We start from the raw sequence: 12,580 nt of genomic DNA on the forward strand, positions 1-12,580 counted from the left end.
GAAAAAACTCTGTAAAGATAGTTAACGGGCATTGGTGGAATAAGAATCGCTTAGTGAAAAGCCATCAATCTGACAATAAGAGTCATTTGTTGAAAGGTCAACAGGCTGACAATGTTCTTGACAGAAATGTTATTACCAATGATGAAGATTGTACGAGACCTGTTGTCTTAAAACGTAGTACGCGTGAGGTAAAGATTCCTCACAGGTGTAGATGTTAATGTTTTTCTGTATTTGTCTAATTTAGATTTTTGGAATCCTTCTTTGTTCTTCTTTACTTGATGTTTGTATTCTTCTTCTCTTTTCCCTTCTTTTCTTGTTCTTCCTTTCTTTTGTTTTGCTAAGTCTTGTTTTGTTTAAAGGGAAAACCTATGTAGTATTTATGTAACACTTATCAATGGTTGTTTGAGAATGCTTATAGAACCTTATGTTTAGGAGCTTCTAATGAGAATCTTCACTGTGTGGGGAGATTCTTAGTTTGTCAGTTATTGCTACTTGTTATGACTGGAAGATGTGTCTCTGCCTGGGAGTCCAGTTATTCTAGTAAATCTAATTAAATCATCTTGATGTTTATGTTCATTACGACAGTCTGTCATAAAGGTCGGCTCGAGGGTGTTGCTAATTGGTCTAGCCGCACCTGTCACAGACCTCTCAGCTGTGTTTAGAAATAACTTATGGGACAAAAAGCACCCATTACAGACTTTCCTGTGTGTGAAACAGTTTTCAGGCAACAATAAAAATGTCAAGATAACTCTGGTGATTAATGTTCCTGCTGAAGAGAAATGTGTCTAGTGGCAGTTCTGAGTCATCATAAAGTAGCACTAGAGGTTGTAATGCCTGTTGAAAAGATTGTGTATCATGCATCACAGAACTGTATTTTATGTGGCTAGCTCAGTCGGTTACTGCTTTTGTCACAGAGATAAGTTTGTTCTTTGCAGTTTATAATTTACAATCCTAATATAGCACAGTGACCTATAAACTCTCATAAAGGAGCTGCATGCAAACTGCAGGGACTAAGGGGCCTATTAGGATGGTGGGTGAACTTACTTCCGCCCGCCACCCTTGCGGTGCTGTGACCGTCCGCCAGTCGTGCGGTGGTCCCGCACTGGCAATTAGGATGCCACCGCCACAGTGGTGGTGGCATCCTTCATCCACATCATTTTGGCGGGCGGTGCACACAGCATGGCCTGCCACAATGCTGTGGCTGCACACTGCGTATTTGCATGCACAACTTGGCAGGCACTGTGCGGTGCCTGCCATGTTGTGCATGCAAAAGCAGGGGGTACCATTGCTACCCCCCATGTGCCCCCCACGCCCTAAACATACTGGGGGACTGCAACAGGCCCCCAACAGCGAAATCCTCATGCCTTTCCGTGGCGAAAGGCTGCTTCCCGCTGCCTTCATAATATGGATGGCGGTGTCTAGCAGACACCACCACCATATCATGCCCCTTTTGGGCCTGGTCACCTGTGTGACCGGCGAATAAACCGGCAGACGGTCTATCCGTCCGCCGGTGTGTCCCCCTCCATACTATGGCCAGGGGAATTGGCATGCGGGCGGAGGAGAATGTCAGGCGGATCACCACCGCCATGCGGGTGGTGGCGATCCGCCCGACATTCCTATAGACTCCTATGGTTTTAACCTTCTGTTTTCCACAGCCTTTCATTATCCTAATTTTGTTAAAAGGATAAGTTATGGGTAGAAATACATTTTTATTAGTAAAGATAATCACTGTGGTACGTTTTGACCCCAGAATATGTGCTTCTCTAGACCAAACACTCTTAAAAAATACTTCCTATTAGTATGGATAACATGTGATTGATACTCCTTGTAATCATATTTGTCTTATGTAACATTCCTACAGACTGATTTACACACTTATGATTGTCTCTGCATGATGTGTGTTGTGAAGTGCCAGGCCACTACACTGAAATGAGTAGAGCTTTAAAGCACATAAAATGCATGTGAGAGAGGGGCTATGGAGAGATGAGGGGCACTTTTGGAGGGTGGTAGGGGAGAAAATCTCTGGAAAAGGAAATCACTGGGAGGTGTAAGCCGAACACATTTTTGTTTTATAACATATAAACGTCCAACAATGCATTTTATCATGATCCCTTTTTTCAGGGATCGGTTTCAGCAATGGAGAAAAATGGAAGGAGCGCCGCAGGTTCTCCCTCCTGACTCTGAGGAATTTCGGGATGGGGAAAAGAAGTGTTGAGGAGAGAATTCAGGAGGAGGCCCAGTATTTGATCAAAGAATTTAAGAAGACAAAGAGTGAGTATTTCTGATGCTGGCGACGGATAACATGACAACGAGGGATGACCGTTAAACTGCCCTGGTATATTGTTGTTTTGTAGAGCTTTAGAGGAAAAATAACACTTTTTTTCCAGAAAATCATGGTCTTGTTTTTTATGGAGCAATGTGTGTGAATAATTCCTGTATTTTTTATTTTGAACTGAAATTGTGGGCCAGGGTGTTGCATTTTTTTCTTCAATTTTTAGTTATCGATAATTATACTAGCTGAAAGACTATAGATCAGGGCACGTTCTTTATTTCTCCGTTGCCTGAGTAACTTGGATGCTACTTGTCATGCCCACATGATGGCACTAGAACCCTGGGGACTCGGGCCAAGGACAGGGACACCGGACACCACATCCGGTCAGGGGAGGGGGATGTGGACACACTTGGAAGCAGGACCTCGGGGTGAGAGGTCGGGAGATGCGGAGCGCTGCGATGTACGATGCGCGACATATACATATATAATAAAGGAAACTGCTAACTGACCAGATCGTCTCCTGTGTTCCTGATGTCCAACTACACGACAACTGGCGACGAAGGCGACCAAATCTTTTTCTGCGTGCCCAAAGAAGATAAAAGAGTGCACCGTGGACCCGTGGATATCGTCGTGCCCACAGGAGAAGCTGCAGTAAGTACCAAAGAAGAAGGCACAGAAGCGCAGCGACGCTGGAGCCCACCCCGACCGCTGCAAAGTAAATCTGATTGTCCCGGTAAGCGCCGCGTAAGGAAGCGCGAAGTTTAAAAGATTTGGCGCGAGCTCTCGCGAGAGTCTCGGCGGCCATTTTGGAGTCAGGCGCGAGGGCCAATCAGCAAGCAGGAAAGCACCGGCGGCCATCTTAGAGTCAGGAAACGATCGGATTGGCTGTGAAGTCCCGCAAGACTATCAGCGGCCATCTTGGAGTCAGGCAAATAAGCCAATAGGAAGCCAGAACGGCTCGGCGGCCATTTTTAAGTCAGGAAAAGATCGTGTTCAATCAAAAAGTGCCGAATTTTAAAGAAAAAGAAAGAAATAAAGCACAGGCAAAGCCAAGGAAAGCAAATAAAGGCTAAACAAAGAAAAAGAGACAAAGGAAAAAAATACTTAAGGAAAACAACAAGGTCACAAAAAGAAAAAAAAAGAAAGAAATAATAGAAAGACAAGAAATAAATAATAAGAAGGAACAAGGAACAGTACAAAGAAGAAAATGGCAGACCCGAAACCAATTGCGCAATATAGGAGACCACTACCATATCGGAACCCCAAACAGGAATAAGATGGGAGAAATGGATCCGGCGTTTTGAGAACTATGTAAATGCAAAAGATGTCACGGAAGCCAAGACATTAGCGCTATTTTTAAATTTAGTGGGAGATGAGGTCGAGGATTTGCTGGTGACACTGCCACAAGAAGAAACTGCCACCTATGACAAGCTAAAAAATGTATAACGGCCAAGTTTGATCTACAAAGAAACGTAGATTTTGAGAGATACAGCTTCATGATTGCGTTCCAACAGGCTGAAGAATCGCTAGATGATTTTGCAACAAGATTGAGGACACTAGTGACTCATTGTGAATTTGATAAGTTTGACAATGAGCAGGCAATAACACTACTTATCATCGAAGGATGTCGGGACACAGATTTCCGAGCAAGAATACTCAAAGAGCCGATATCGCTAGAAAACATCCTCGCACTAGGGAGAGCAGAAGCGCGAGCAACAGCACATGCGAAAGAGATGGAGCGTGGCAAAGGAAGAGGTGGAGAACAAATTCATCGGATGGCGAACAACAACAGAACAGGAAAATCGAGACAAGAGCGAGGTGATAAGGCAGGGAGGAAGCAACAAGAAGGAACGCGCTATAGATGCGGACTCGAATTCCCACACCGAGGCCCATGCCCAGCATTTGGCCAGACGTGCAGAAAATGCAACGGAAGGAACCATTACGCCAGCGTATGTCAAGGGGCACAGTTCAGGAACGACCGAGGAAGAGCAAGCAAAGCAAGAATGCCGACGACCAGACACATAAGGCACGTAGAGACAGGAGTGAGAAGCTCATCCGCAGAGTCAGGGGAAGACTACGAAGAAGAAAAAACAGAACGGCTATACCTCATGATGGAGGTCAACACAAAATCAGAAGGAGATGAAGAAGAATGTGATGAAAGAATATGTCTGGTAGACAAGAAGAAAATAAAGAAAACAGAGTCAGTAAAAATAAAGGTGGGGCCACATAATACCACATTTGTTTTGGACAGTGGCGCAACGTGCAATATCATGTGCGTCTCTGAGTATGAGAAAATGAAGATAAAGCCAACCCTAACGCCATCCCGAGTGCGAGTATTCACCTGGGGGTCAAAACGACCAGTAATCAATATGGGGAATTTCAAGGAAGAACTAAGATACAAGGATCAAAGACTCACAGAAGAGATACATGTGCTCAAAGGAGACATCCCAGCACCATGCTTGTTGAGCAATGTCACGGCACAAGTGATGGGGCTAATGGAAATGACGTATAATATGTCAGAAAAAAAGAACATTATAAAAGAATACCCCAAGCCAATAAAGGGGCTAGGAAAGCTGAAAGGACGACAGATTACGTTGCATATTGATGAAACTGTAAGACCAGTTGCACAACATCACAGAAGAGTGCCCATACACCTACAACCACAAGTCGAAGAGGAACTGGAAGACCTGTTAAAACAAGATATCATAGAACCAGCAGATGGACCGACACCATGGGTGTCGCCCATCGTGGCCGTCCCAAAGAAAGACAAATTGAAAATAAGAATATGTGTGGACATGAGGATCCCGAACAAAGCAATTGAACGCGAACAACATCCAGGCCCATACCTAGACGACATGATTAGTTGTCTCACAGGTACAAGATGATTCTCAAAACTTGATCTGTGCAAGGGGTATCACCAACTTGAGTTAGACCCTCAGTCGCGGTACATCACGACATTCTCCACTCATTTAGGCCTATTCAGGTTCAACCGTTTGAGTTTTGGGATCTCGTCGGCTGCGGAGATTTTTCAAGAGACAATTCGTCAAGTAATTAGGCCGGTCAAGAATCGCTTAAACTATAGTGATGATATCCTGGTGTTCAGCAAATCAGATGAGGAGCATGACACTGCCTTAAGAGAGGTATGCTCACATCTGGAAGAAGCAGGTCTGACGCTAAATGAAGAAAAATGCAAACTGGGGCGAAATGAGCTGGTATTTTTCAGTCATATTTTTTCCAAAAGAGGACAGACCACAGCAAGCTGGAAACACTGGAAAAAGCAAAAAAAACACAGTTGTGGCAGAAGTGAGATCGTTTCTAGGGCTAGCAAGCTACTGCGCACGATACATCAAGATCTTCGCCACGGTCAGTGCACCACTAAGGGAACTGACAAAACAAGGACAAAATTTCCTGTGGACCAGCGATTCTGACAAAGGATTTGAGGAAATAAGAGGAGCGGTGACAGCAGTAGATCACCTGGCCTACTTCGACCCGAAGCTATGCACAGAGCTGACGGTGGATGCAAGCCCCGTGGGGCTGGGAGCAATTTTAGCACACCATCAACCTGGGAGAGACTCTCCAAGACACATTGTGGCATATAGGAGCAAGAGTCTGACAGACGTCGAGAAAGGATATTTACAACCAGAGAAAGAGAGCCTGGCGGTGGTATGGGATTGTGAACATTACCACATGTTCGTATATGGGAAGCCATTTACGATTGTAACGGACCATCAGGCTTTGATAACAATATACGGCAACCCGAAAGCAAAGATACCGCCAAGAATAGAAAGATGGGGAATAAGGCTCATGGACTATAATTTCAAAGTAATTCACAAGCCTGGAAAAGAGCAAAACCCAGCAGACTATGTGTCAAGGCACCCACTGCCGCAGAGCTCGCAAGCGAAAAATATGGCAGAAGAGTACCTGAATTTCGCACTGAAACTTAACACACCTGCGACCATAACACTGAATGAACTGGAACAAGAAACAATGCAGGACGACACCATGCAGGAGGCAATGAAGATCACCAAGGCGCAAAGATGGAGACACGTGAATAGCAACACGTGCGTGGGTAGAGGAATAGACAAGGAAGAACTGCTGGCATTCAAAAGAATCAATGAGGAACTGTCGGAATGTGAAAATGGAACAATAATGAGAGGCACCAGAATAGTGATGCCCAAAACACTGAGAAGAAGGACAGTGGAGTTGGCACACGAGTCACACCGGGGAATGGTGGCCACCAAAAAGATGCTGCGGGAAAAAGTGTGGTTCCCGGGACTGGACAGCATGGTGGAAGAAATGGTGACAAAATGCCACATATGTCAAATAACAGGACCACCCTCAAGACCGGAACCCTTACAAATGTTCCCGCTGCCTAAAGCGGTGTGGACAGAGCTGGCAGCAGATTTCTACGGGCCTCTCGAGACAGGAAGTTACCTATTGGTCATAATTGACGAGTACTCAAGATTTCCCATAGTAAGGCCAGTGTCATCAACATCAGCAAACGCAACACTGCCAGTGCTAGACGATATTTTTGCAGCGTTGGGTTCACCACAGACACTGAAAACGGATAACGGCCCACCATTCTGAGGCGAGGAATTCAAGAGATTCATGGCATACCTGGGAATACATCACAGACGAATAACACCGCTGTGGCCGCAAGCAAACGGAATGACTGAACGGTTCATGGGGACCATAAAAAAGGTGGTGCAAAGAGCAAAGCTGCCCCAAGTATCGTTTGGACAAGCCCTGTGCAAGGTACTAAGGGATTCTCGGAACACTCCCCACAGCTCCACGGGGAAGTGCCCAGCTGAATTGGTACTAGGGCGAGTGAGCAGAACAAGACTGCCGCAGATAAAGGACGGAGAAAAGGCGGAACGGAAAGACATCGCCACCAGAGACACACGGAACAGAAAGCGAAAATGAAAGAGTATGCGGACCAAAGAAGGCATGCAACGAATCACAAGATAGAGGAAGGGGACATGGTGCTGGTGAAACAGCGGCAAGTGAGAAAGTCAGACTGCGCTTTCTCAAAGGACCCGCTGAAAGTGATAAAAGTGAACGGGCCCATGATCACAGCTTCAGCCGGCCAGCACAACATCACAAGAAACAGTTCCCACTTCAAGCAAATGAAAACCAAAGAAGAGGACATGCCAAAGCAAGAACAGATAAGGGATACATCACAGGAGGAGCCATTACCGGATGTCAGAGAACAGCGACCAAGACGAGAATGTAAAAAGACCAAGAGACTGATCGAAGAGATGTGAGAGGACTATCGCTCCACACTTTTCTTTCTCTCTCTCTCTCTCTCTCTCTCTCTCTCTCTCTCTCTCTCTCTTTCTCCCTCTACCACTCTCTACTATCACTGGCACGAGCCATGGGACAATTAGCAATAAACTTTTGTTTCTCAACAAGGGGGGGAGATGTCATGCCCACATGATGGCACTAGGACCCTGGGGACTCGGGCCAAGGACAGGGACACCGGACACCACATCCGGTCAGGGGAGGGGGATGTGGACACACTTGGAAGCAGGACCTCGAGGTGAGAGGTCGGGAGATGCGGAGCGCTGCTATGTACGATGCGCGATAACTGCCAACTGACCAGATCGTCTCCTGTGTAGTTCCTGATGTCCAACTACACGACACTACTGACAGAGTCTTTTTAGGTCCATGTCTCAAAATAGGTTGTCTATGCAGTTCCCGGTAGCACTGTGTTTCTGTCATGTTTCTACCTGATTTACCACTTTGAACTGGAAATAAAGTGTGCAAACAAAACGTGTGCCTATTTTGCGTGTCTTATTATCCCATTTTAATTTTCTCTCAACTGAATTTATTGCTACAACTGGGGAATTTACATTAGATCCCTGTTTTAGCCTCCCCACAGGTATTAATGACCATGTGAGTGGAGGTACTCTTGCTCTGATTGCAGCGATGTTTACCTCCATTTGAGTGAGTCAATCAGCCATTTTGCAAATGGAAGATTGAAGTGAGTGATTAATGTGGTGATTGATTAAAGAAATTGCTGCGCGCCTCTAACTGCTGCAACGTTGAACTCATTTTTTACTTAGCTTTTACTGCTGGCCATTGAAGTGACCCAATTGCTTTAAATTTACAAGTCAGTAATAGTTTTTTTTATTGTATGTCTTAAATTTGCCTTTACTCCTGTTTGAGTTCTTTGTACTCTTGCTTTTTCACAGCGGCACCCGTTGACCCTACAGTCTTCTTCAGCCGCACTGTTTCCAATATTATCTGCTCCATCATCTTTGGAAGCCGATTTGATTACGAGGACAAGAGACTTTTGGCAATTGTGAACGGAATCAATGAAAACTTTAAGATCATGAGCAACACCTGGGGAACGGTTGGTACACAAGCTGCCCAAGCATACTGTAAAGCATGTGTTTTCGTTTTCACCACTCAAACCTGACTGCCACGCTATTAATGTATAGTTTTACATGGACTCGTCAACTTTCTCACCACGTGCTATCGATCAATTTATTTAAGTCCTTGGCATTGGCCCTGACCCAAGCCATTGTTTACCAACTGGTAGTTAATACCAATAAGAAACATTCAGGAAGATGAATGGAGCTTGGTAAATCGTATAATAATCAAATTAGAACGTTATATAATCACTGAAAGCTTTCAGGACTGTCAATAACGCTCTGAAAGATACTGGCGATATAATTATAACAGAGGTGCACATATCTTCTGTAATGCATATTTATTTGACAGAACAGTTATTGGAGGCTCCGAGATGAGTGTTTTTAAAGAGATAACGCAAATGCAACTTACTGATAAGCTGACATCATAAGAGCTAATTAACACATAACTTATCTGTAATCTTCATTACCCTGAATCTAAGTCCTCCTCATCGCAGTCCTTACTTCCTTGAGGCTTAACTCCTAGCACAGGCTGTAATGAAAAGACTGGCTAAAAAACAACATTGTCCCCTTTCTATCTCCATTAACCAAGAGGAATAATACCTCCCCCTCCCCTCCCTTTCTCCTGTTTTTAAAAGAATGCATGGAGGAGCAAATTGAGGATTGGGAGACAGTGATAGTTGGACTGTGGTGAGGAGGACGACGATTCAGGGTAGTGAAGACTACCAGTAAGTAATGGCTTCATTTCCCATCATTCGCCCTGCTAGTCCCTGTCCTTACTTCCTTGAGGATATAACATGTAAACACACAGTGTAAGAATTTGCAGCAACTACATCTTACTGAGCATAGAATTTATTAGGGTGACAATTACTTCATGGCAGAGCCCAAAACCGCAGCCCTCAATTTTTTTTCTATTGAGACAAATCCGATTTAAAATGATTCACAAACGTTTGTGGTAATGACCATGCCTCTGCCCTTCATACCTCACTGAGAGAAACTCCCACAGCCTCTGCCCAGGTTACCAAAATGAATTTTGTAGACCTACCCTGGCTGTCACCTGATGGATCCATCTGCACTGAACAGTATGCCTGGACTACGCCAACTTCACAGACCTGCTGAAAGTAGGGTCTCTTTACTTTATTAGCCACACCAAAAGTTACAATCGGGAGACGACAGTTCACCAAGGCGTACCTCTGAAGAAAAACTCGGAGAAGAAATTCCTTGAGACAGATGAACATTTGAATTCACTTTTGGGACACGTTTTGGGTCTGGTCTTAAAACTACCCTGTCTGGAAAACATTTCAAGAAAAGATGGGCAACAAGTAACTAGAGACCCTAATTCCCTCAACCTCCACATTGAAGGATTAGCAATGAAGAAGGCAACCTTAGCTGAAAGCCATGGCAGCTGAACTAGATCTAAAGGCTATAAAGGGGATTCCTAAAGACCCTTCACGACAACCAAAGATCCCAAGTTGGAACCATGCTGGGAACTACTGGTTGTCTGAGTCTAAAGCTCTTAAGGAGCTTACAAACCAACACGGCTATCTGTGACATAGCAGAAGGAGAAGAAAGGCTCAGATTGCAGACCACTCGGCCGAAAAAATAATTCCAAAATTCGAAAGGGGTTGTTATAATCAGGTTTCAAAAGTGTAGCTAAACACCAGGACTGAAGCACCCTCCAATGTTTAGAAAATAACTTGAGTTTACTGTACATCTCCCACCATCTGATGAGAGCATCCGAATTTCTCTAGTCCTGCCTCTCAATTTCCTGACCACTTGGCTCAAATGATGAAGGACCTCCAATGAGACATTGGGAAACTGCAGAGGAGGAGGACACCTGTTGAGGTAACATCTGGCAATGATATTGTCTGATCTCACCAACAGATTTATTCCCACCAACTGAGAGTGGAGGATTTGAAAAGCCATCCATCCACGCCACCAATTACCTCCAGAGTGTGCCCTCTCCTCCTCACTCTGGAGAACTGTTCCCCATCCCCAAATGCTTGCATCTGTAGTGAGAAGCAGTGGAGTCGGCAGATGGAATGCTCCTCATTAAGTTTTCCTACACCAACTGATAGAGCGCGCAGGTCACCCAATCAAACACAAGTGCACACTCGGGCCCATAAAATACTTTTCATATATACTTTAATCAGGTAACCTACACGCTGTTATCAGCAATTCAGTTTCCTCCTTTCTATTACCGTGTACCTGACTTACCAATCCTTGTAACAGGTACCTAAGATCACAATGGATCAGGAGCTAGTTTGGGAGTAGGTAGACAACACCAAATAACATACAACATGTGAAATAACGGTTGTACTTTATAATAACCACAAACGCAAGAAGTTTTCAAATCCTTTATCTAGTTCTCGTTTTCTTCAATTGCCATGAGCCACAAGTTTACACAGATCAAACTGTCTATTACTAAGATTAGGAAGATAGTATAACTATGAATTAAAGTAAGAAACATTTGGAAATCGGTAAATAAAGGAAGGGGAAAAAAAAGGAACACGCTAATTTTAGATCAGCAGACTTTCACAACTTCACTAAAGGCGGGTAGAGGAAGGGAACATACTAATCAAAGCAGACTTTCAGTTATCACTAACTGTCTATAAGAAACAAAACTTTATTTTGATCCATCTAGATATTCTTATTCACTAAAGGGAGGGTAAAAAAGGAACAAACTATATATGCAAACGATTCTGCATTTGACTAAGGGTAGGAAGAGAATGGAACATGCTAATACACAAGTTTGCACGAAAATCTTATTGTAGAGAAAGACAGGGTAAAGGACAATAGGCAATTTTGCTTTATTTGGAAAAGGGAAAGAAGTTTAAGCAAAGACAAACACCCACACAGAGTTTTATATTTACCTAGGACAGAAGGTAGACCAACCCTGGCCACGGGTCGGTTGGAAAAGGCGGGAAAGGACCCTCAAGGACTTAGGCTGCCAGTAGGCGAGCAGGTACAGCTCATGGACCGTCAGGACAGGATAACCTCAGGATTAGGATCAGGACTGGGCTCACCAAAAGGTACGACCAACACCTGCAGCTTCGGATGCAACGCCTGCGCTACCCCCTCTCTGCAAGGAATCTGCCAACAACCCCGATTTGGGTTCTCGACTCTCCCAGCAAAGTGCTTTGCCAGCACTTAAGGTTTCTCAAACTCTGACTGAGTCTGTGGAATTTACGGACAGAGTGCTACGCAGCTCTCTGTATCAATCACCTGTAGATTTCGTTGGGTCAGTGACAGGTCAGCTATTCGGACAAGTCGGACAATTTCTCTAGCTAAGCCTAGGCTAATTATACTGTTTTCGGGTCAATGTACCACCCACAAATGTTGCAAGTGAAAGGTTCCCTAATTTCTGATTGGGCAAGGGAGGAGGTTAGGTCATGGTACCTCCTAAAATTTAGACTTTCTCAGACTTAATATTCATTTTCGAACCCACCCCTTACATTCCAGTTCCCATGGCAAGAGAGGTTTTAGCAGACAATGGGGTATACTGTAAAATTATACATTTGTAGCAAATGCAGGTACAAGTCAGCTTCTTCTTGCTGGGTCGCAGGTCGGTTCCCAGGAGCATCTTGGCTTCAGCTGCCAGCTGGCTGTGTTCCACTGCTGCATGACTTTCTTTTCCCCCTATCACATGACTGGTTCTATACGGGCTTCAAGATGGAGTTGCAGCGCCTCCCGCCCCCCCCCCTCCCCCCATAGGATGATACATGAAAAGTAAGCAAAAACAATTTAGAAACACAGAAAAAAATGAATACACTGTATACCGTGAATGGCTATACTACATCCCTTACATTATAATAACTATAGCCTTAGGAGTTAAGCAGAACAAACGGCTTTGCAGAAGCAGCAGTGCAAGCACGGAGCATGTGAAAAACAAAGCGGCTATTTTAGCAATACTGCGCATGAGCAACAAGTTCCC

The 12,580-nt window shown here is 44.5% G+C and overlaps 1 protein-coding gene across 4 annotated transcripts in view; it reads left to right on the plus strand.

Annotated features, from left to right (window-relative positions):
- Window positions 1–12,580, plus strand: part of LOC147691995 (cytochrome P450 2F3-like) — a 556,138-nt gene that overhangs the window by 424,301 nt on the left and 119,257 nt on the right. For all 4 annotated transcript variants that reach the window (XM_086938287.1, XM_086938286.1, XM_086938290.1 and 1 more), the window contains 2 exons: window positions 2,122–2,271; window positions 8,467–8,627. In XM_086938287.1, coding sequence (XP_086794413.1) covers window positions 2,122–2,271; window positions 8,467–8,627 — 311 coding nt within the window. The remainder of the gene's footprint in view (window positions 1–2,121; window positions 2,272–8,466; window positions 8,628–12,580) is intronic.

Source organism: Lissotriton vulgaris, chromosome 9, assembly GCF_964263255.1.
Source record: "Lissotriton vulgaris chromosome 9, aLisVul1.2, whole genome shotgun sequence".
Classification (NCBI taxonomy): domain Eukaryota; kingdom Metazoa; phylum Chordata; class Amphibia; order Caudata; family Salamandridae; genus Lissotriton; species Lissotriton vulgaris.